The sequence below is a fragment of the Microcaecilia unicolor genome, chromosome 3, assembly GCF_901765095.1.
Source record: "Microcaecilia unicolor chromosome 3, aMicUni1.1, whole genome shotgun sequence".
Classification (NCBI taxonomy): Eukaryota; Metazoa; Chordata; class Amphibia; order Gymnophiona; family Siphonopidae; genus Microcaecilia; species Microcaecilia unicolor.
In genome coordinates, this window is record NC_044033.1 from 388925319 (window position 1) to 388951116 (window position 25798).

General features: G+C 44.8%; 2 protein-coding genes across 2 annotated transcripts in view; one reads left to right on the forward strand and one right to left on the reverse strand.

The window, feature by feature from the left end:
- Positions 1-7495, reverse strand: part of CENPO (centromere protein O) — a 50122-nt gene extending 42627 nt beyond the window's left edge. Inside the window, exons 1-2 of the mRNA XM_030198683.1 lie at positions 7384-7495; positions 3024-3180 (exon numbers count right to left, since the gene is read on the reverse strand). Of these exons, the coding sequence (XP_030054543.1) occupies positions 3024-3054 (31 nt within the window). The 5' untranslated portion in view covers positions 3055-3180; positions 7384-7495. The remainder of the gene's footprint in view (positions 1-3023; positions 3181-7383) is intronic.
- A 19-nt stretch (positions 7496-7514) lies between these two features.
- On the forward strand, positions 7515-20328 carry PTRHD1 (peptidyl-tRNA hydrolase domain containing 1). Its single transcript, XM_030198685.1, has 2 exons — positions 7515-7844; positions 18747-20328. The coding sequence occupies exons 1-2, from the start codon at positions 7650-7652 to the stop codon at positions 18915-18917; spliced, it is 366 nt and encodes a 121-aa protein (XP_030054545.1). The 5' UTR covers positions 7515-7649; the 3' UTR covers positions 18918-20328.
- The last annotated feature ends 5470 nt before the right edge of the window (positions 20329-25798 follow it).

The window sequence follows — 25798 nt, forward strand, 5'->3', positions numbered from 1 at the left end:
TTTTTTAATTCTCTAACTCCATCTGCTGGTAGGAGGGGATAACACCCACTTGTGCAGAACAGTGTAGCTAAAGGCTAAGGAAAGATGGTTTATTCAGATTTGCTATACCACTTTTCCTAAGAACATAAAGTTGTGTATGTTACAAATGAATAGGAAATAAAGAAAGGTAAAGTATCATAAGTACAAAACCAAGAAAAAAAGACAAATATACAGACATACACATATGACCCAGGCATAGTGGCCACAATCAGCAACTCCTTATTTATTCTGGGAACCATAGGCAAGAGTATACACATGAGGTTTTTAAAGCAGCTCCAAATCTTTTATACAAGGAGCAAGACAATGTTCATATAAATCGAAGCAACAAAACTTTGTTCTGCTGGTGGGTAAGTTTTACTCCTCATCTTATGGCTTTCTGATTTTAAAACATTTAGGGGTCCTTTTACTAAGGTGTGCCAACAGATTTAGCGTGCTCTAACGATTAGCACATGCTAAATGATAAGATGCCTATAGAAATATAATGTTTCTTATTTAGAACACGCTAATCATTAGCGCACCTTGGTAAAAAGGCCCCTCATTTTTGCTAGAGGATTTTTTAACTTTGCATTTTATGTTCAATTTTTAGCACAGCAGTGCTTTTACCGTTCAGTGAAGGACACTTGTGGTTATATCCTCTTATTGGTAGGTATACGTTAATATATCTCTTGTTATACGAGGCATGCTTGTACGCGTTTTACAGACTCGCTTTTTCAGTCTAAGTCCCCCCCCCCCCCCCCCCTACACTCAATCCTTTGGGAATACAAAGTATATCTGTGGCACTAGCTGATTTTCACCAGTATTTTTAATGATTTAATGGAAAGAACTTGTGTGTTTATACTCTTTTTGGCATGTAGACATTTATATTTGAAGATCATTTTTGTTGCACAAGGCACTCTTATACACATTTCATTGAATGGTTCCTTCACATTCTGTTATGTTCAGTTACTTGTGCACAGAAATGCCTTTTAGAGCCAAAGTAGCAATTCAAAACCATATTTTACTAGCTGATTCCCAAACACTTGTATGTCAAACTTTGCGTCCCTTATTTATGATTCTTTTTATTATTTAGTATATATATAATTTAATTTATAACTTGCTCTTTTAAATCAATAATTATAAAACAACATATAACTGTTACAGTTGACCCCTGATGCAGGCCAGAAGTGGGGAAAAACGTGGCCACATTAGGTATTTGTTAATAAAAAGGACTTTGTTTTAAGATTACTTCTGCATATTTTGTATACCATTTGAAATAGGACCTGAATCAGTGTATGTTATGTCGAAGTAGGATCTAACAGAGCAGAGCTGATATAAAATGAAAAACCCCTTCTTAACCACAAAGGAGATATGGTAGGTTATCTATCCGTTCTCTCTCACTAATCGTATTGCCTAGATATTTGAGAGAATCAAAGATAATAATCTTTACACATCTCTATTAACTTGGGGGGGGGGGGGGGGAAGAAGGGTTCAAAGAATGAAGGATTCCAATTCATTTGACAATATGGAATACCTGTGACCATATTTGTCACCAATGTTTAAAAGTGCAAGCATAGATGGAAATAGTCATCCTTGTGTGATCACGTCTGCCAAAATATATAGCATGATTAGTGTTTGCTACCTCACCATCAAATTTTAAAAATGCCTGTGGAGAGAATGCATCCTTAAAAAGCGGCAACACAGGCCTTGACAAATTTTTAATAAATCTAGGAGCCAGCCCAAGAACTTAGAAGCCAGCAGCTGAGACCCCGTTAGCTTCTCCTTTCCCACCCCTCAACACTGTTCACAGTAATTTTTATTTTTTTTGTTTTTTTTTTTTTGGGGGGGGGGGGGGGGGGGGAGAAGGGTTAGAATTCCCTCCCAGATCAGCAGTAGCTCTTTTTGAAAGTGATTTACTAAGGCTCTTTTCCTATTCTATGTCTGTGGGTAAATAAACTATAGCAAGTCAGTTTCTTAAAGGTGTCTCTGCAAAGAACATGCAGAAGCTTGCAGTCTCTCTTCCCAAAGCAGGCTGTCAGCTGTAATGACAGCAGTGACTTTATAGGAGAGGCAAATAAGCAACTGCATCTCTCTCACATAGACCCCCTTCCCCCACCAAGCCTTCACCCAGTCTTGCTCTCACTCTCAGGCAATTACCTGGGAGTCTGCCACCTATTGCCCCTGCATTGATATTTGCAGAGCTCCGCCTCCCAGCTCTGCATCACAATCTGACTTTATATAAACTGGAGCCATGTAGTGCAGGAGGTTCAGAAATGCTACCAGATCATTACCAGGCTTTGCAAGACACTCACTGACCAGAAAGCATCAACAACTTTGTAAGCTTCTTGTGACCGTTGGCAAAAAAAAAACAAAAAACCCCAACATAATAATTCATCAAAATGCTTCTATGATCTTTGGACAGGCTCTTCAACATATCAGACACCTGCTTGGTACAGGTTTCTAATAAATCTGATTACTTCTAATGCAGATAATAATAATGAAGAGGATAACAAAGAATCTTTTATAAAGAAGACAAGTGTTTCAAACAGACTCACTTCATCAATACCTACAGACTCAGCCACAGAAGACGTCAGTAAGTATTGCAGCCTGGCCTAAACTGAAGGAATTTTATCAGACTGAACACTCCACTTCTTGCCAGTGCAGCTGTCGAACACATTTTTAGCTGTGCTGGTTTAATAGTGACTCACAAATGCACCCCCATAAGTAGCAGTCACTTTCAGAAATTAATTTAAAAGCAAACTAGTAGACTGAACTACAGACCACTAAAGTTGTTGGGATAAAAATGTTAATATTGCATTCATTATAGTTTCTATACTTTTACTCAATATTTTATTAGCCAATTACTTTTTTTTACTTTCACTCAAGTAACATTGTTACGCTTACTTCCCTATACATTTACTTAACCACTTTGACCTAGTACTCTGAACACTGCACATAAGCGTATGTTGTAAATGTTTAGTAAAATTAGTTAGGGTCTCACAACATACCTTCTCTCAAGTAAGCAGATGCTTCCTCCATTTCCAGTGCTTAGTTGCAGCCAATATTTTAATTGATGTTTCAATGGCAGATTTTCCACAGATAGTAAGTTACCAAAATTATGGTGCTGGAAAGCTAAGAAGGTGCTTCTCCTCTAACACGCACATACTGCAAAATAAAATGTATATTTTTAAGACAAGCCAAAGCCAGACAAACTGTAATTCAGACTCGTCAGACAGCCTTTGATGCGGACTTAGGTTTTCATCACCATACTAGGTTTTCGTCATCATACTAGGTTTCAAAAATCTTGCCTTGGGATCAGCAAAAACATCACAAACCACATTATGAAGTTCCTAGAAAGTTTAGTAGCGAAGCGAGATGTCTGCTAGTCAAATTGCTGAAAGAGTATCCTAGACTCCAAACTAGCACCCCTTCAGAAAATATTACTCATGAGTGGAGCTGAATGGGTAGATGTGAAGCGTCTGTTCACGCTTTCCAAAAATACTAGGACTAGGGGGCATGCGATGAAGCTACAATGTAGTACATTTAAAACAAATCGGAGAACGTTTTTCTTCACTCAACATATAATTAAACTCTGGAATTCATTGCCAGAGAATGTGGTAAAGGCGGATAGCTTAGTGGAGTTTAAAAAAGGTTTGGACGGCTTCCTAAAGGAAAAGTCCATAGACTGTTATTAATGGACTGGGGAAAATCCATTATTTCTGGGATAAGCAGTATAAAATGTTTTGTATATTTTTGGGATCTTGCCAGGTATTTGTGACCTGGATTGGCCACTATTGGAAACAGGATGCTGGGCTCGATGGACCTTTGGTCTTTCCCAGTATGGCAATACTTATGTACTTATGTAGTAAGACTGAATAGAGAATGACAAAGGAACAAAATGTGCCCCGCTGGCTCTGTCCTCATCTGCACAAGCCTCGAACACTTATGATTTTATACTTAAATATTAAAGTATAAAAAGGAACAATATTCTATACAAATAGAAAACAACAACGAGCAACTGAAATATCACTCCCCCGCCACCCTCTACCCTTTCAACCCCAACAATAGCTAACTTCTACAACCCTGAGGAACCCTAATGCATCCTATTAAAATGTCCAGGGGGCCAAAATACAACTCGCTCTGTGTGCCCTAGTGGGGGAGACATATGCCCTATGAAGCACTGTTATGATATTTTAATCTGTGGATGAACAATAAGTCATTAACAATCCTAGGATTCAGTCTAGCTCTCCTGTCTTCTACAGTCCTTTCCGCACTAGAAAATGTCCTCTCAGATGACATGCTGGTAGCAGGAATGCACCGGATCCCCCGTGCAAGTATAGCCAGCACTTTTGCTTGTTTTCCAAAAAATCAAAACATGGTCGTCTGCATCACTCAAACATAAATAACTGTCCAAATCATTAAAAATAGCCTTCAAAGGAGGCATTGTTTTATAAAAGTAGTTCATAAAACTGCTAATATCCATTTTCATTCTTTTGGAAGGGGGCTCTTCCACAGATGTGCTACTGAGAATATGGATTGCGGAGGATCCTGGGTTATTCATGTTGGACTCAAGCCTTCCATTTTGATCTGGTTTTGGTACAACCTTCTCAGAAATTCAGTTTCCCATGTTCTTACATCACCTGGGAAGATAATTGGATTGTCTTTCAGACGTGGGTGTAGAAGAGAACCAATACCGTGTAGTGAACGAACAGGAAAATAAATGTCAATTAAGTGCTGAAAATTCTCCTTGATGCCAGCAACAATGGATAAATCTGTTGCAGTAACAGTAAGATGCCTGAGCAACTGAGCACGCAATGGAAGGATGTTGCAGATGGTAGGGGTCTTATCAGCAGACAAGACTCTTGTATCTTGACTGCCTTTGATGTGGCAACAAATGTCATTTAAATCCAAAAGTAGCTGTTGAATTTTTTTTATCACTGAATTCAGTTGCCAGTTGTCTAAGAAGTGTTAAGTTTCTACATATTGATACTAGCATTTTATAGATACTGTTACATCTAGTTGACAGCTAAAAGAAGAATCATCACGGGTATGAAGCGAACAGCAAGCAATGAGTGAGAAAAAAAAAGGTGCGAGAGAACCAGTTTTTAAAAGTCTGTTGTATTTATTGACATTCAATACACATGTAACTCAACTGAAGGCATGAGTTGACATGGGCTGTGTTTTGGCAATACTGACTGTGCCAGGAGTCCAATCCTCGATTTGAATGTAAGAGACAAAATACTGACATAAGATATATGAAAAACGAATCTACTAAATCAAAAATAATTGAACATATAAACGATAACATAATTTTAAAAATACATACAAATGTGAATTAAATATTACCTTAAAAATGGTTATATACAGTCAAAGGGATACAACCTTTGGTACCAATACATAACTTAGTATGAATAAACATAACATCCAATTGATATGTGACAAATATCCTGGAACCATGGCACAGGAGCACGACGAACGTGACTACCGTATGGAACCCTCAATCACCACAGCAGCTGGCTCCACACCCTCCCTTAGACTTGGAAGCACCGGCCCACATACAGTGCAGCAGCCCAAGGAGCGGCAACCCCCATTAGAACAGCAGTGCTCGACATCCTCTGCAGGAGCTGCCATCGCTGATACGTCTGCTGCTCGGGAGAGTTTTTTTTTTTTTTAATTAATTAATTTATTTTTACAAAGCACAAAACACCACTCCACAGCACGCAAGACAGGGTTCTAAGGTCCCCACTCACTAGAGGCGACTCACAGCACGTCCTCTGCAGATCCAAGGGCCAAAGCCATCCCCCGCTTGCACTAGTCCTGGCCCAAGCATGGCTCTGCATCTGACCAGCGTGATTCCGTTTGTCTTTTTTTTGTTTGTTGTTGTTTTTTTTTCCAGAAAACTGCAAGACTAGGTGCTGAACAGGCGACCAACAAGTAGTACAGAATAAAGGGGACGTGAAAGAACACCCCAGGCAGTACAAGAGACAGGGACCCAGAACCATAAGGTATGTCTCCACTACTGCTGCCTGCTATGCTCAACTGGGGACCAGCTGACCAACTGGACCAAGAGCCACGGCCTCAGAACCAGAGATAGAGGAGTCTGTCCATCCACCTGCTAGAGACAGAAGATATTGAAGAACTAGTGGTAGCAGAGATCTATATAGTGGAGTTCAGTTCTGTATTGTCTAACTCCACTTGCTGGTTGATAGACATGACTATCCTACACATCCTGGAATAGTGGGAAGTAACATAATGGACGTATTGGTAGCAAGAGTTTTGGTAACCCTACTTGTTCATTTTGTATCCCCTTGACTACATATAACTATTTTTAAAGGTAATATTTAATTAATAATTCACAATGTGTGTATGTCTTTTAATTATGTTATCATTCATATGTGATTTGGTGGCCTTATTATTCATGCATCTTATGTCAGTGTTTTAATTGTCTCTTACATTCAAACAGAAGATTGGACTCCTAAAGCGAGTCATGCCTTCAAGTTGAGTTACATGTGTGTTGAATTTCAATATCAATACTTAAAAATAGGAGTCTCTCAATTATTCCATAACTTTCTCAAAGAGGAACATTAACAATAGAAAGTTTGTATCTAAATTATTTATATGTTAATGCATAATAAATATTTAAGGTACCATACTGATGTGTATCAATTTTTATTATATATAAAAAAAATGTACATAGATTTATAAAACATACGTTTAAATCTCCTAACATTCACTCAAAAACCCACATCCAATTTTAGAAATCTCACATGTAGTCCAGTTACATTATCCAATATAGTTCAATTAGATTCTTATATTTCCAAGAGAATCCATATTGAATCATATGAACATTCAAATCATTCAACAAACATATGTATCACCCACTGCAGACTTTTCTATTACTCCATGGGTGAAAACAGCAGTCCCCTGCCACGATCTCAAAATGTTTCTTAATTCAGACTTGATCTTCTCACTTTTAACTTCTTGAAGCGGTAAGAATGTGAATTCTACTTCTTAATTTCTGCAAACAGTAAGAATGTTTTTTAGCTCAACACAAATTTTGTGTTTCGCCAAATACGGAGAGAAGGGGAGATAATAGCATTGCCACCTAAACTACTGACGACCTTTGATCGACTCGAGTGAATTGAATCTCCCGGAAGGAAAACAGGAAGCGAGGCGAGCAGACACAAAACAATCTCTCTCTAAGTCCTAATAAATGCTACTTACAATACAAGCAAGTACACAAACCGTTATTAAGTTAAACGACTTTTAAGTCGCTTAACTTAACACATTTACAACAGCACCCACAACTTCGTTTATCACCAGTGTTACAACAAACCAATGACACAACCCCAACAGGCATGAACTCACCACCATCACCCTGGCCAATAATATCACCAATTCAAAACAACGCGCGCAACTCTAACATGTACATAAAAAGCGACCAATAAAAAAAGAGCAAAACACAACGGTCTGAACGTGATGACGTAAGCGATGAGCTGCACAACCGGATTGGAAGTGTTTCCGTTTGGCAGCATAAGCAGTCTCACATACCGGCTTCTGTTCATCAAACCTCCTTGCATTAAGTCAAGTGCTAATGTGGGCCTGGCCTGCGAGCCTAGCAGACATCCGGTAAGATGGCGTCTCCCCGCCGGCTTGTACAGTATGTGGTAGTCCGCAGAGATCTGCAGCGCGGTCTTGGTTGGCCCCTCGGGGCGCTGGTGGCTCAAGCATGTCATGCGGCGGTAGCAGTGATTCACCTGAATTATAGCCACGAGGACACACAGCAATACCTGCAGGAATTGGACAGTATGCACAAAGTGGTGCTGGAGGTAAGTGCGGATGCGCAGGCGCAGAAGGGTCTGGACGTGGCTGGGCTGCTGAAGGTTATTGAGTGTGTAAGGAGGACCGATCTGGTTCAGATAAGTGTATGACTGAGCGTTATTGGCTCCGTTAAGGACCGATCAGGTAGGTTCCAAAGAAGTTTATCGGGTATGGGAATACTGCATGTGTTGTCAAAGTAATACAGTTTACGAAGAAGGTAAAAATATGAGGAAAATGATTTATACAATAAGAGTAATAACAGTAAAATAGAGTTACAATGTAACTGAACAGTTTCTGATCTTGGTCTGCATTTGTCCTTGGTCACGGCACATTTCTTGATATCAGGATTAATATTCTACTACTTTTTATGCTCATTCACCCAGGATTACAGAAGTAGGACTAGGTAAAAACGGATTTGCCAGATCTAGTACCACCTTAAATTCGGAAAATCCAGCATTTACCCCCATCGCTGCCTCTGTTGTGTCTTGTTCTGCCTCAACCAGGCCCTGTGCTTCCCTGGCAGGGTTGCCAAAAAAAAAATTCCCACACAAAACAGCCCCAAACCCGCCCAAAACGTCACAAACCCCGCCTCTGTCGCCATTAGCCCCACCCCCCGCCAGCCGAAAAACCGCCCCAAAATCCGCACAAAAAACACAAAACGAGCCCAAAAAAACGCAACCCGCCGCGGGCAAAAGTTTCCTGCGGCGGTTTGCGGAAAACCGCCTATCTGGCAACCATGTTCCCTGGAACACTGCAGTTGCTTTTCTTCACATTAACCCCTTTCCCCCTTTTACAGTGGAGTAGCCGCCTAGTGGTTAGTGCAGCAGACTTTGTTCCTGGGGAACTGGGTTTGATTCCTACTACAGTACCTTATGACTGGGCAAGTCACTTAACGCTATATATATATATATATATATATATATATATATATATATATATACACACACAACGTAAATTGCTTTGAATGTAGTTGTAAAAACCACAGAAAGGTGATATATCATTTTCCCTACAAAGCCGTGTTAGTGGCTGCCAGTGCGGTAATGTGCTGTGTCTGCATTGCCACGCGTGGCTTTGTAAAAGGGAAGGGGGGGATCAAGGTTGGATGTGGAGGTTCTGCCCTAGCTAAAAAATAAACATGCCTGGTATTGTTCAGAAACAGGATCTGGAGAAGACTTCCAGATATATTAATATGAAAGAAAAAAATTCAAATGTTTGGGAACAAAGCAGCTAGCCAGGGCAGAGCAGGACCCAACTGAGGCAGCAGAGGATCCGGGGACGTGACCTACTGAGTAAATGCTGGATTCTCCAGATTTAGACCAAGGCACTGCTGGATTGGGGGACAGGATGGTCTGGGTAAAAGCCTAATTTTCCAGATTTAAGGTGGTACACACGAGATCAGCAGATCAGAGAACCTGTGTTCACACAGACTCAAGAATGGAATTTGGGTTTAGCGCACATTTTTTATCAGTAGTAACTCACAGCAGGTTATTTGCTAGTATAGTAGGCTTTAAGCCTGCTGGGAACAGAACATAGCTAAGTTTCTACCTGAGGCAATGGAGGGTTAAGTAACTTGTCCAAGATCATAAGGAGCAGTAGTGGGATTTCAACCAGGTTTCCTTCAGATCTTGAGTAAGCATGATTTCTTAGATTGCCAGTTCAGATTTTGTCTGCATCTTTGTTTCTCGTCTGTAGTCACGTCGTGCAATTCTGTAACTGGGTACCTGTAAATGAATGGCTGCCACTTATATGCATAACTTACAGAATACAGTCAGTTACGACCCTTGCTGCATTTGTGGCCACAGTTACGCCATGTCTGGCTGGTATAATTGCAGGTGCATATAGGTAGGCATGTGGATGCTGGGTTACGATAGCATTCTATAGTGGACTCCTAGATGCCTTTATAAGAATAGGGTTTCACTGCATGGCATCAGGATGCCTAAAAGGAGGCACCCACTCAGAATTGCTCCTTTCTTTTGTATTTGGTGAGTGTCCATGTTGGTATTTTATTACTGTACAATCTCTGTGCAGTGATCTGCAGCTACATAAGTTGTTTTTCTGAGGACAAGCAGGCCGTTGTATTCTCACAGCTAGGCAACATCATCCGCCGGAGCCTGGGGTGGACACTGACTAGCGAGATTTTAGTCAGAACTTTCTAGCAGCATCCCACCATGGATTCACTGGTGCCTTCCTGCCTGTTGCATGAACATAGGTTCTTCAGTCTTCAATTTTCCGCAGAGCAGGGAGGACGTGTCTTCATGTTCTCACAGTACATCTCTCTTTTGTATTGCTTTCCCATGTGGGTATTTTATCTCCTTATTTGAAATTTTTTAAAAAAATTTTCTTTATTGTATTTCGTTTTAATTTTAGTAGCTTTTCTGTTCTTTAAATTTCCTTTCTTTTTTACGAGTTGCTAGGGCAGTTTAGACTGGAGCACCAGCCTCAGTTTGAATGCTGACCTGTTCACAATTGAGTTTAAGTTGGCCACGATTCTTTTTCAATGTCCCAGAATACCCTAGTGGCTTCAAAAGGTGTGCCCAGTGTAATCAGGTGATTTCTGCAACACTCACATTCTTGATGCATCGGGTGCCTTGGGCCTGACCTGAGCCTAACTCTCTTGTTCTCTCTGTTTAAAAATGAAGTTGAAGGCATAGCAGGTCCAACAGGAAAGACCTTTTGGCTTCTCAATGGCCAGTACAACTGTAGGGTTGTACCTGGTGTATCACCTTTTGTGTACTGAGGCCTATGAACCAAACTCTGACTGGACCAGGAACTATCTTTTTAGTACAATATTGTCATGGTTGCCTGAATATTTTCTGCACTTTTACACTGCTTGCCAGCTCAAGGATACACTGGCATTCCAGAGTAGAGAGTAGCACGGGGACAGAAATCTTACCCATCCCCACCTGTCCCTGCTGGAATCTTACCCGTCTCCACCCATCCCCGTAAGAATTTAATAGTACATAAAAGAAAATTCCAGTCAGCTCCCTCACTCTCTCTCTGGATTTGAGCCATAGCACTGTAGGCAAGGAAGGAACGGAAGTTGGAACTTGGAACACTCTGGTGCGCACATGTAAGATTTGTCTCTGATTCACTGGCAGTGTGTGCTGAGAGGTCGCCACATGCACGCGCCAGTAGGTCACATGACATCTGATTCTCGTGCCTGTGTCAGAGCTGAGGTCTGTGCACCAGCCTGGGAGCAAAGAGGATTAATAGTAACATAGTAAGTGACAGCAAATAGACCTGAACGGTCCATCCACTCTGCCCAATTGTCACACTCATGATCAATTCATCATTAAATCAATGTGTGATATTATATACTTGATTATGGTGTTTCTGGAACAAAGACCACAGAAGTCTATATGGCCCCATCCTTATGTTCCAACTGCTGGAGTTGCCATTGAAGCCCACTCCAGCCAATTCATGTTCTCATTTGTGGGACACAGACCGTAAAAGTCTGTCCAGCACTGTCCTCGTGTTCCAGCCACTGAAGTTGCTGTCTAAGCCATTTCCAGCCCATCCTACACCAGATTGTCATGTATGAGACACAGACCATACAAGTCTGCCAGGTATCAGCCCTAGTTCATCACAGCCAGAGTCGCAATCTAGGTGTCACTTGACACATCCACACACATGTAGCCAATTAAGGTTAGCTTACCTCAGTACTTAAAATATATGTTCTTAATCAAGCATTATAGATCAGAAGGAATATATCATTTATCTATTCCTGCTTTAAGGAAAATTCATTTTGAGGAAACCCGCAGGAGGGTTTTCTTAATTGTGGGTCCTATTATATGGAATCCAGCATCCTTTGCGTATCGGGACAGTCATAGATACAGCAACGTTTAAGAAGTTGTTAAGTCATCTGTTCATACATTCAGAAAATAAAGTAGGCCTGGTAATATGATAGCTGTTGAAGATGGGAAGCATCTGCATGATTGATATTGTAGGTGGCAGCATGTGTTAGATATTTAATTTTATTGCATTTTTATTTCATTCATTATTGTTTTACATTTTTATGAGTATGTATGTTTACTATGTACTTCGCTTAAGTATAGGCAGAATATAAAGTAATATACCATATTATCAATGTCTCTGTTCCCCTGGAAAGTGTATCACTAGCTGTTGCAAGGGCAAAAGCTCCTAAGTTACCTGGGCTGGAATGGTTGTGATCCGAGTTTGGTAAGTCTTCTCTGCTGCCATTAGTACACCTCTTAGTGAGGAGTTTTTGCCCAAATGATAGAGCGGGGCCATATTTTCTTGTTTGTAATTAGCTGCGTGTTTTATTTTTTGCATATTGTTCACACTGCAGCAACATATGATTGGTTACATTGAACATGTTGGATGAATAAAGGCAGGGCTTTTTTTGAGGGGGTACTGAGTACCGGCACCTTTTCCAGTGTCTTCTAAAATTGATCCATGGACCTCAAGTTTTACTGAAAGAGCTCAGGCTCAAGACACCAATTCTGCCTTGTCATAGATTCTGTGACTGGTTGCAGGGGGCCTGGCTATTGTGGAGTGAGTCCCTCAGTGATCACCACACCCCTGAAGGGTGGCCTGGAATTTGAGTACCGGCACCTTTTTTGCTAGAAAAATTGCACTGATTAAAGGTGAGGCATTGATGTTGGGAAGGGATATAAAGGATGCATTTGCTTCACGAGGAGTTCATTATTGTACTACACCTTGGTGGTTGGTAAGACACATATCTTTTGATTGGTGACTTAAATGAAAAAACAAATAGAGGGTAGGAGAGCAGTATCCAAGTTTTCTGCAAGATGAGTTAGCACTGCATTTGCTGTAGATATAATTCCAACTTCCATATCATCAAGCTGATCAATCCATAGACTGGTGGGTTGTGTCCATCTACCAGCAGGTGGAGATAGAGAGCAAACTTTTGCCTCCCTATATGTGGTCATGTGCTGCCGGAAACTCCTCAGTATGTTCTCTATCTCAGCAGGTGGTGGTCACACACAGCAGCAGCTCTGGCTAGGCCTCCAAGCCTAATCCTTAGGTTTTGTTGAGGCCTGGGGTTGAGGGCTCTTTTGAGCAAGTGCAAACCTGGTGGTGCCAGGTCCCTCCTTTTCTCCCCCCTCCCGCTGGCTCCGTTTAAAAAAAAAAAAAAAAAAAAAAATTTTAAACGTCTTTAAAGGCGTTTAATTCGACGTTTCTTTAAACGTTCATTGCAGCTACTCACTGGGACACCAGTTCGTTACAGCTCGGAGCGGCAAGCAGGTAATTTTACCTTTTTATAGCGGGCAGGGGGTTCCCCGATTCTTCTCCTCGTGGCATATGGCGTCGGAGGGCGAGGGCGCAAAGGGTCGCTCCCCGGATCGCTGGAGCGCTTCTAGAGGGGATGCGGGGGTTTTACAACCTGATTCGCCCTTGATGGGTGACAGTTTAGTGACCGATGAATGTCCCGGTCGTTCCTCCGGCGTGGCGGTTTTTTCCCGCCATAAACGCCCATCCCCCGCTCCTCGCCTCCGCCATCTTGGCCGGCCACGCGGCTCGGACGGCTTCTTCGTGGGCCGCCCTTGAGGTTGGAGACATTAATGCCATGAACGCCCTTAATTTGGGCGACGGCACAAGCGGCTAAAGTTAAGCGCCGTTCTTCCCGCGCGGCTCCTTCGCGGAGTTTCGCGCCGGACGCCATTTTGGATGCGCAGCATGTCTCTCCCCCGCTATTGCGAGCGCCGGTTGAGAGTGCGTCTAGGGCTGTTGCCCAGGCTGCGGAAGTGCACAGTCTGGGGGGTTTCTCCCCCGAGTTTGTTTTGCTGCTGCATCAGGCTTTCCTCATGCAAAACGCTGCCCCTGCTCCCTCTTCTGATAAAGAGGTTGAGGTTCCCAGAGGTAAACGCCCTCGGGTTGATTTCCAGGCCTTGGAGGACTTTGTCTCCTCCGATGTAGATGAGGGCAGCGTGTCTGAGGTCTCCCAACGGTCCTTTGCGGATTCCTTGGAGGAGATAGATCCCCGCTCGGATGGAGCGGATGACCCCTCTGCAGCGCGGCTTTTTAGCCCAGAGGATTTGCCCAACCTGTTTTTACAGGCCATGGACACTTTGAAGATTTCCTCTCCGGAGGACGTCTCTCCCTCAGCCCCTGTTGGCTCTGCCATTATGCTGGGGACGAAGCGCCCGCCTAGATCCTTCCACGTGCATGATGCCATGCACACCTTAATTGCGGCTCAATGGGATGTCCCGGAAACGAGCCTTAAAGTGGCTAGGGCTATGTCCCGCCTCTATCCTTTGGCTGTGAGTGAACGTGAGGCCTATCTGTGGCCTACCGTGGATTCTTTAATCACTGCGGTGACTAAGAAAACGGCGTTGCCGGTGGAAGGTGGCACGGCCCTAAAGGACGCCCAAGACAGAAGATTGGAGGCGGCCTTAAGGTCGTCCTTTGAGGCAGCTGCTTTAAGTTTGCAGGCCTCAGTTTGCGGCTCCTATGTGGCCAGGGCGTGCCTGACTATGGTGCAGCGGGCTTCCCCCTCGGATCTTTCCTTGAGGGCTGATTGGCCGGCCCTGGAATCGGGCTTAGCCTATTTGGCAGACTTGCTGTATGATGTCTTGAGAGCCTCAGCTAAAGGCATGGCTCAGACAGTCTCTGCGCGGCGGTGGCTTTGGCTGAAACATTGGTCTGCTGACCACGCCTCTAAATCCCGCCTGGCTAGATTGCCTTTTAAAGGCAAGCTGCTCTTTGGGGTCGAGCTGGACAAAATCGTGACCGATCTCGGCACGTCTAAGGGCAAGAAATTACCAGAGGTCAGGGCTCGGGCTAGTACTCGTCCCGGTACCTTCAGAGGACGGTTGCAGGAAGCCCGTCGGTACCGCCCGGGCAAGTCGGGCTCCTCTGCCCCTTCTTCCTTCAAGAGGAATTTCTCCCCCAAGCAGCATTCGTTTCGCAGAGACCGCCGTCCCGGAGGTGCTCCCTCTGGTCCTCCCCCAGGGTCTCGTACCCAATGACGGGGCCTTGTTCCACGCCCCAGTGCAGATTGGAGGACGGCTGTCCTCGTTTCTGGGCGAGTGGACCACAATAACTTCAGACGCGTGGGTGCTGGAAGTCATCAGAGACGGCTACAAGCTAGAGTTCTGCCGACCCTTAAAAGACGGGTTAGTACTCTCTCCCTGCAAGTCTCCGGTCAAAGCTGTGGCAGTGCAGCAGACCTTGGACAATCTGATCCGCCTGGGCGCGGTCGTTCCGGTGCCAGAAAGTCAGCTTGGCAAGGGACGTTACTCCATTTACTTTGTGGTACCAAAGAAAGGAGGTTCTGTCCGGCCTATCCTCGACCTCAAAGGGGTCAATCGGGCCTTGAAAGTGCGGCACTTTCGCATGGAGACTCTCCGCTCTGTTATAGCGGCAGTGAAGGCAGGAGAGTTCCTGGCATCCTTGGACTTCAAGGAAGCGTACCTGCATATTCCCATCTGGCCTCCTCATCAACGCTTTCTGCGTTTTGCAGTCCTGGGACGACACTTCCAGTTCAGAGCCCTCCCATTCGGGTTGGCTACTGCTCCGCGGACCTTTTCCAAAGTAATGGTGGTCATCGCGGCCTTCCTACGAAAGGAAGGGGTACAAGTCCATTCTTATCTGGACGACTGGTTGATCCGAGCCCCCTCTTATGCAGAGTGTGGCAAAGCTGTGAACCAGGTAGTTGCTCCTTTGAGCTCCCTGGGATGGATCATCAACTGGGAGAAGAGCCAGCTGCGCCCGACTCAGTCCCTGGAGTACCTGGGAGTTCGATTCGACACCCAAGTGGGCAGAGTGTTCCTGCCAGACAAGCGGATTGTCAAACTTCAGGCTCAAGTGGACCAGTTCCTAGTAGCCTCTCCTCCTCGGGCTTGGGACTATGTGCAGCTGTTGGGCTCTATGACGGCCACGATGGAAGTAGTGCCCTGGGCCAGGGCTCATATGAGACCACTACAGCTATCTCTGCTGCTGCGCTGGACTCCGATGTCGGAGGATTATGCTGTGCGCCTTCCCGTGGACGCAGACAGACAAGTTGTCTGCAGGATTGCCTCTGGTGACCCCGGAGTGGATTGTCGTCACGACAGACGCCTCTTTGATGGGCTGGGGAGCCCACTGCTTGGGAAGGACAGCGCAGGGGCTCTAGTCTCCTGCAGAGGCAAGTGGTCTATCAACCTCCTGGAACTCAGAGCCATTCGGTTGGTGTTATTGGATTTCATCCCGGTACTGGTGTTGTAGCCTGTACGGGTCCTGTCGGACAATGCCACGGCTGTGGCCTATATCAACCGCCAGGGAGGTACCAAGAGCGCCCCTCTAGCCAAGGAGGCTATGAGTCTTTGCCAGTGGGCGGAAGCGAACCTGGAGCAGCTTTCAGCGGCCCACATTGCCGGAGTCATGAATGTCAAGGCGGACTTTCTCATACCTTGGAGCCCGGAGAGTGGCAACTATCTGCTCAGGCGTTCTTGGACATCACGAAGCGCTGGGGCCAGCCGAGCCTAGATCTGATGGCGGCATCGGCCAATTGCCAAGTGCCGCGCTTTTTCAGCAGAGGACGGGACCCTCGATCCCTGGGAGTAGATGCTCTTCTCCAACAGTGGCCGACACAAGAGCTCCTCTATGTGTTCCCGCCCTGGCCCATGTTGGGCAGGGTGCTAGACCGGGTGGCAAAGCATCCCGGCAGGGTAATCCTGGTGGGTCCGGATTGGCCCAGACGTCCCTGGTATGCGGACTTGATCAGGCTCTCAGTCGACGATCCTCTGCGGCTGTCAGTGGAGCAGGGCCGGTTACATCAGGGTCCCGTGGTGATGGAGGATCCCTCTCCCTTTGGTCTTACGGCCTGGCTATTGAGCGGCAGCGTCTGAGGAAGAAGGGCTTCTCAGACAAGGTCATCGCCACTATGCTGAGAGCGAGGAAACGCTCTACTTCTACTGCTTACGCCAGGGTTTGGCGTATCTTTGCAGCATGGTGTGAAGCAGGCTCACTTTCTCCCTTCACTGCTCCAATTTCGTCAGTGTTGGCGTTCCTGCAAGAAGGTCTGGAGAAAGGCCTGTCGCTCAGTTCCCTTAAAGTCCAGGTAGCGGCTCTGGCTTGCTTCAGGGGCCGCCTGAAGGGTGCTTCCCTGGCTTCGCAGCCAGATGTGGTGCGCTTTCTCAAGGGAGTTAATCACCTGCGCCCTCCTCTGCACTCAGTGGTGCCTGCGTGGAATCTCAACCTGGTGCTAAGAGCATTGCAGAAGCCGCCTTTTGAACCCTTGTCGAGGGCATCTCTGAAAGACCTGACGTTGAAAGCAGTCTTTTTGGTGGCTATCACTTCAGCCAGAAGAGTTTCCGAGCTCCAGGCGCTCTCATGTCGAGAGCCTTTTCTGCAGTTCACTGAGGCAGGAGTGACTATTCGCACAGTGCCTTCCTTCCTGCCCAAGATTGTTTCTCGCTTCCATGTGAATCAGCAGCTCTGTCTCCCTTCCTTTCGTAGGGAGGACTACCCAGAGGAGTACTCTGCTCTTAAATATCTGGATGTGAGACGAGTCATCTTCAGATACTTGGAAGTGACCAATGATTTCCGGAAATCGGATCATCTGTTTGTCCTGTTTGCAGGTCCTCGTAAGGGTCTGCAGGCTGCTAAGCCTACAGTGGCAAGATGGGTCAAGGAAGCCATTGCAGCGGCTTATGTGGCCGCGGGGAAGGTGCCGCCTATCCAGCTGAAGGCTCACTCCACGAGAGCTCAGGCGGCCTCGATGGCAGAGGCCGGATCCGTCTCCTTGGAAGAGATATGCAAGGCGGCAACTTGGGCTTCGGCTCATACATTCTCCAAGCATTACCGTTTGACTGTGGCTGCACGGGCGGAGGCCCGGTTTGGAGCTTCAGTGTTGAGGTCAGGGATTTCAATGTCCCGCCCTGGGTGAGTACTGCTTCGGTACATCCCACCAGTCTATGGATTGATCAGCTTGATGATATGGAAGGTAAAATTATGTATAATCATACCTGATAATTTTCTTTCCATTAATCATAGCTGATCAATCCATAGCCCCTCCCAGATATCTGTACTGTTTTTATTCTGGTTGCATTTCAGGTTCAAGTTTAGTCTTCAGTTATTTCAGAAAGACTTCGTGTTCAAGTTCTTTCACTTGGATTCTTCAAGAGTTGAGACGAGTTTGTGTTACAGTGAGCTGCTGCATTCCTCTCCCCTCCGTTTTACGGGGCTGGATTGAGACATAAATTCTGCCGGCACTCCCTCCCGCTTCGTGCGGCTGTAGGGCAGCTTTGTACCCCTCCCGCTTCGGCAGTGTTAGGGTCAGTCAGCTCCTCCCGCGGTTGCGGTTGCAGGATAAGCCAGATCCCCCCGCATCGGCGGGTGTGGTGTCCCTCCCCCGCTCCGCGGGGATGAGCTGGACGGATTCCCCTCCCCCACTTGTGTGGGGATGAGCTGGGTTAATTCCCCTCCCCCGTTTCGGCGGTGGTGAGCTGGGCAGAGTGTCCCTTCGTGGGTGTAATTCTCTAAGTGCTGAGTCCTGCGGATGGAGCTTTGATATCGACATACTGAGGAGTTTCCGGCAGCACATGACCACATATAGGGAGGCAAAAGTTTGCTCTCTATCTCCACCTGCTGGTAGATGGACACAACCCACCAGTCTATGGATTGATCAGCTATGATTAATGGAAAGAAAATTATCAGGTATGATTATACATAATTTTACCATATTATCCAGTCCATGGAAGCTGAAGGTGATTGATCAACATCAATATTTGTACATCTGCCCAAGAACAGCCAGGCCTACGGCATGTTACTCCTGTTCACACTGGAAACTTGCAGATAACAACCAATTACAGGTGGAAGTTAATGTGATTCATCCCTTTCTCCTCTCCTATACTTTAAGTCCTACTGCTATTGGTCAGAATTGAACTTTTGGGAAGATTATAGTACACAACTTGATTCTAAGAATTGTTGTTCTGTTCTTTCAGGCCCCAGATGACGCATCATTATTAGCACTGGCAGAGACCCTGAAACAGGAGTGTGTGGATCATAAACTCTGGATTGAGCAACCTGAGAACATTGCCACCTGTCTTGCCCTCCGCCCCTACCCCAAGGAAGAAGTGCATCAACATCTAAAAATGTTCAAACTGCTTAAATGACTTGAAAAGGGGCCATAGACCTCGGGACTGCTGCATTCCAACACTAGGAGAACAAACGTGGCTCGGGGTGCGACACGTGACTCATGTGATCCTAGAATGGGCATGCTGTTAAGTGGTGGTGTTCACAAAAGACATGCAGGGAAAAAAACTAATTACTTAGGCTGCTGTACTGATTCTGGAGGATTTATTTCAGTGTTGATGACAATTGGCAATGAGAAAATTTAGAATGATACTCGAACATTGTGCTGAGACCTAGGGAAAGCAGGGTTTGCATTCCACTGTTGCTACTTTTGACAATGGCCAAGTCATTTTACCTTCCATTGACTCGGGTACCAATTTTAATTGTGAACCCTCAGTGTCGGGGAAATACCCATTCTACTTGAATTATAACTCATCTTGGGCTTGGATTTAGAAGGGATTAAATCAAAATCTCCACTGTAAAAGCTTCCTAAAATAAAAATCACAAGAACATTTTGTTTCTTCTACAGCTTGTTTTTTTTTCTTTTCTAAAAATAATCTGCTTCGTCAGCTCTGGTATCCTGTAGCTTTGCTGTTCTTAAAGGATTTCAGCAGTAGGGCTGGAATAATCCCAGATGACTACAAATCAGAATTGCAAGCACCGATCTTTAACTCTAGTTTATCTGCACAGAGCCAGGGGGGGTCTATTATTGGCAAGGAGTGGTCAGAGCTGATAATGTACTGTTTTCTTGTGTGCTTTAGTAAACCTTGTAGGGTACACACTGTGGCACAGCATATTAAAGTCACAAACTGGTGTTTGTTATAGGTGAAATCCGCTTCCAGGTCAACATAATTAATCAGAGATGGTGAGGGGGCTCTTCAGATGGTTGATCCAAAGCAATATATCAGAACCTGAAAACAAAATCACATTTTCTTTAGCACTAACATAGCTGTTAGGATGCTGCTAAAAAAATCATTGGTCATGTAACTACTCAACGGCACTTATGCAATCAGCTTCTAATTTTAACTGCATAATTGCTTTAGTGAAATGCACCTGAAAAAGCAATAGCACCAATTAGGGAGGGCTCATTTGACTTTCTGTCCATCATGACACACAGATTTGTTTGCACATGTGCAAAACAAATCCTTGTGTAGATGTAAACTGAAGAGCAGGTGCAAGAAATTCCTGCAGTGGTGGCAGGGAAATTGAGCCCTGCTGAGCTGTGTTGTGGAAGCCAGTGCCTGAGAAACAGAAGTCTCATGGCACAAAATGAAACACAGAACAAAACCAACAGTCGCCCCCGCCTCACCAACTGAAGACAGTTGCCCTGTGGCAGCACACAGAGGAGCAGACTGGCTGAACAGGAGCAATTTCCTGCAGTGACCCCATACAATTAAAGGCTCCCCCCTACTGGGGGTGGGGGGTTCCTTCTGCTACCTGGTGGCCCAATGGGTCCAGTCCAGTGCTCCAGCCCAGATGCAGGGCTGAAATGTGTTAAAGAATTTTCTGAACCCCCCCCCCCCCCCTCTAAAACTGAGCCTCAGCTTGCTTGATTCCTATCCCACCAATCACTTTAAAGGGTAGGAATGATCCCCATGTGATCCTGCTCTAGCAGTTGCTTATACCAAAAACTAGCCGACCTCTAGCGGTAGTATAGTAATACTACCACTAGAGGTCAAATGGCCAAAGGAAGTCAGCCAACACAATTTTAGTATAGGGGGCTGCTGGGACGGGAACAAGTGGGATTGCAAAAGGGGGGGGGGGGTGGACAGGCTAAGCCTTAGTTTAATTTAGGGACAGGCCTTCAAGAGGGAGTGTTTAAAACGTTAGCCTTGCATCAGATGTGGGAAAGAAGGGTGTTGGGCCCACCAAGTCACCAAAGAGCAAAGGTCCCTCCCGCAGCAGCTGGTCTAGAAGACCTCCATTTCAAGTTGAAGGATTTTTGCATACTCGTTTTCACATTTTTGTGTATAAATGGGCTTGCTGTGCATGATTTTGTATTGCAGTAGTTTACAAATGCAAAATTGACAAACTTTCATGTGAAACAGACTTTATGTAAATAAAGTTTACTACTTTGAAGTATGCGTTTGTGACACTGCTCTTCCAGGCATTTTTGCACTAGGTAAACTTTTGCAAAATCAATTTGCACTTTAGTACCTAGAGGTCCAAGATGAGAAGAAGGTAACTTGGGACATTAGTGTAAAGGAGAGAGTGTAGGGACTGTTAGAAGCAGGAATGACTGCTAGAGAACAGGGTGTGGAAGGAAGTGGAATGAGCACTAGGGCTAGGGGGTGGAGTTTAGTGCAAGAGAAGAAGGGTTAAGTGTGTTAAAGAGACTGGAAGAAGGGGGAGCTAGAGCTAGAGCCTATTGAATGTGAAAACTTCAAGTGAGACTCAGTGTAGGGCTCATGCGCTCCATGTATGTAGGAAGAACACGAACAACAGAGTAGTCCTCTACACGCACTGTAAGTTCCTGCCGAAGGTGGTGTGAGGTCCATCTGAACCAGCCGATTGTCTTGCCAACATTTTTTCCCCACCTTCATGCCCATCCTGGCGAAAGCAGCTTGCACACCTTGGATTACAAGACAGCATTGGCTTACTACATGGAGCAGACAAGGCCCCACAGACAGTCCGCCCAGCTTTTTGTTTCTTTTGATCCCAACAGGATGGCAGTCGCCATCAGGAAACGCACCATTGCATTTCCTTCACTTATGCCCAGGCTGGCCTGGCCTTGGATGGTCATGTCAAGCGTCATGGCTGCATCTGTAGCCCACTTGAGGTCAGCCTCCATTGAAGAAATTTGTAAGGCTGCACCCATGGTCTTTAGTCCACACATTCACATCACACTACTGGCTTGAGAAGGATACTACTACTATTTATCATTTCTGTAGCGCTAGAAGGCATACGCAGCGCTGTACACCATACACAAAAAGACAGTCCCTGCTCAAAGAGCTTACAATCTAGATAAGACAGGGAAACAGAACAAATCAGGGTAAGGGAATAAATAGGTACGGATAAGGACAGGGCAAGTGAGTAATGGTTAAAAGTCAAAAGCAGTGGTAAAGAGGTGGGCTTTAAGTGTGGACTTGAAAACTGCCAAAGACTACTACTACTACTATTTAGCATTTCTATAGCGCTACAAGGCATACGCAGCGCTGCACAAACATAGAAGAAAGACAGTCCCTGCTCAAAGAGCTTACAATCTAATAGACAAAAAATAAATAAAGTAATCAAATCAATTAATGTGAACGGGAAGGAAGAGAGGAGGGTAGGTGGAGGCGAGTGGTTACGAGTCAAAAGCAATGTTAAAGAGGTGGGCTTTCAGTCTAGATTTAAAGGTGGCCAAGGATGGGGCAAGACGTAGGGGCTCAGGAAGTTTATTCCAGGCGTAGGGTGCAGCGAGACAGAAGGCGCGAAGTCTGGAGTTGGCAGTAGTGGAGAAGGGAACAGATAAGAAGGATTTATCCATGGAGCGGAGTGCACGGGAAGGGGTGTAGGGAAGGACGAGTGTGGAGAGATACTGGGGAGCAGCAGAGTGAATACATTTATAGGTTAGTAGAAGAAGTTTGAACAGGATGCGAAAATGGATAGGGAGCCAGTGAAGGGTCTTGAGGAGAGGGGTAGTATGAGTAAAGCGACTCTGGCGGAAGATGAGACGGGCAGCAGAGTTTTGAACCGACTGGAGAGGGGAGAGGTGACTAAGTGGGAGGCCAGCAAGAAGCCGATTGTAGTAGTCTAAACGAGAGGTGACTAGACGCACAGGTTCGGGAAGTCTATTCCAGGCATGAGGTGCAGCAAGACAAAAGGAACGGAGTGTAGAATTAGCAGTAGAGGAGAAGGGGACAGATAAGAGAGATTTATCTATAGAACAGAGTACTCGAGGGGGGGGGGGCGTGGGGAGCAGCAGAGTGAATACACTTATAGGTCAATAAGAGAAGCTTGAACTGATACCCAACGTGACAGGCAGTTGGGGCAAATAGTGTTGCAGAATCTGTTTGGGGTCCAGGGCCACCAACAGGGGGGGCAAGGTGATAAAATTCCCCAGGCCCCCAAGGGGGGCCCAGCGCTGCAGTCCTACCCGCCCTCCGTCATCAACCGTCTGCCACCGGGCTGGGCCCCCTGCATTGAAATCACAGCGCTTCTCACCATCATGTGAAAATGCTGCAGGCAGCAGCAGATCGCCTCCCTTCGGGCCTCCTTCCGTGTCCTGCCCTTGTCTGACGTAACTTCCGCGAGGGCGGGACACAGGGAGGGAAGAACTATTTCACAGTCTCCAGTTCTTTGGTCTGATCATTATTTGATCTCTCTTTCAATTCCCATATTAAGGAAACCCATTGGTTTTGCATCCAAGCTACCTAAGACCTTTAGAGGTACAATTGATCCTTTAAAACAGAACTTTGGATACTTTGTCTGCTTCGAATGCTGTTAGTTATTGGTATGTTATGAGTCTGAAGTTCAGTGTTTGAATCTAGTTACTCCCTTTAAGACTGTGAAAACGTAGTGCCCTCTGGGTTAAGGACAAGTTGAGATCTTTAAAGCAAATGCTTAGAAGGAAAGAGGGTGAATGGCGAAAATGGCCAAACATTGTCTGTTTGATAGAGTATGAAATGCATTTGAATACCTATCAGCAGGAGACTCTGGGGCAAAAAAGTGTTTCCATGATGAAGATATTGGTAGAGCATCTTTTTCTCAGCAGCTATTTAGAACAGTTAAGAACTTTACTGTGTCTTCTGTGTTACCTCTGTTATATTGTGTGTCAAGAGTTTGCTGATTTCTTTCAGATGAAAGTAGTCATAAGTTCTTTTAACAATTCGATTTTGCCTTCTGAACAGTTTAGTGGTGTGAAGTCTAAGTGGCTGGACTTTTCTGCAATTTCTAAGGATCAGGTTACGGCTGTGATGAGCAATTTGAATTCTTTGCGTTGTTCCTTGGATTATTAAATCTTTAAAAGTAGGCTTGTTGAACCCTTTATCTATCATGAACAAATCACTATCAGAAGGGATTGTCCCTGGGACTTTGAAACAGGCGGCTGTTCATCCTTTGCTGAAGAGTGGAGCACTTGATCCTCAACAAGTGGTGAACTAATGTTCGATCTCAGCATTGAAATTCTTAGCAAAAATTTTGGAAAGGCTTGTGTTGGATCAATTACATGATTTCCTTGAACTGAATGATTTGATTTATATTTGTCAATATGGTTTCAGATCTAAACATTCTACTGAAACGCTGTTGATTCCTGTATTTGGTTTGATACATGCGGGATTTGATTGGGGTGAGGAATATCTAATAGTTTTCCTTTCTATCTGAACATTATTTTTGAGTCTGTGAGTGAGAACTCATCTTCAATACTGATTACTGTGGGTGTACCGCAGGAGTCCGCTGTTTCACTTGTTTTATTTTCTACTTGATTCCAATTTGTCATGCTCTCTCTGATATGGGTGTGCAATACCGACTTTATGCTGTTGATATTCATTGTTTTTTTTTTTTTTTTTCCCAGTAAAGTGTTTGGTCTCTGACACTCTATCTTTTTTGACAATGTGCTTGCAGAAGTTGGGATCCTGGCTTAGCACCAATAGGTTGAAGTGTAGGAAAAACGCAAATATTAATGTCGAATCATTCATATGCTGAGCACTGGCCCAGTGTGCTCAGCTTTGCAGATACTGAGATTTATATTTAAACATGTTAGAATTATAATGTGCAAATAAAGATCAACAAGCAAGTTACACTAGGTTTAAACAGTACAGTCATCTAGGTCTTAGAGTGTCTGCATATGTCATTACAGTTCAGTAAAAAGGTAAAGACAAAAACATTAGCAATCACGAGTTACAAGAGGTCTCAGTAAGCAGAAGGCAGGGGAAACTATTGGGAAAGGCTCATGAAAGTAGGGAAGGTAGCCAAGACAGCAAAGATATAAGCAGCAGAAGCTTGGCCTAGGAACTTAACCTAGGAAGGGCAGGATTAGACCATAAGCAAACAAGGTATGTGCCTAGAACTCAAATGTTTAGAAAGGACCCTCTCAGATGTGCAAGTCAATGGCTCCTAAGGCATGTATTTGCCCTGAAGTTAGCTGCTAGCGGAATGAATAATAGAGGGGGCAGGGGACCAGAACCATTGTTGCCCACAGAGGTCTGTCTATTCTCCCTCACCCCCTATGCACTGTCTTCTAGTCATCAGAAGTTAGCAAGCAATGCTTTTTACCTGCCATTTCCTCCTTTCTGCCAGATTTCCTTTGCAGTCAGAATCGCATGAGGCTCCTCCATTTGTGGGAGCTTTAAAATATACTTAATTACAATGAAGGACCCAACTGCTCTGTGACAGAATCTGACATATACAAATTTTATAACACTTATTATTCTGATTTTGGCCCAGGACAGGATGCTGGGATATTTCATCATTGGGCAACCAAAGGTGTGGTATATGTTGCTGACCTTTTACAAGCAAGTGATACATTGAAGCCTATGGCTGTATTATTGCAGGATTTCAGGTCTCATTGCTTGGATACCTTTGCATATATTCAGGCATTCCATTATATTAAGCAACTGCTTAGGACTAACTGCTCTCAGGGCTGCTTCCTTGAAAAAGTTTTTCCTGCCATTGGATAGATCTCAGACCTCGGTTTCTAGCCTTTACAGGGCATTGACTTTACTTATATCTGGCAAGAATTTTGTTCAGTTGGTGTAGAAGTGGAATATTGAGCTGGGCGTTCATAAATTATACAATCAATACCTAATTATATGCACAGTTTTACATATAGGAAATGCCAATTTAGGATTCTTACTAGATCATATTTTTCTCTCAAACAAGCCTTTTATGCTGGTTGTATTGCTCCCATGAAGTGTGCTAAGGGTGGATATCCTGATGCCATGCTTTCTCATTCTTTATGGGTTTGCCCCTTTATTAAACATTTCTGGCATAGTTTGATTGG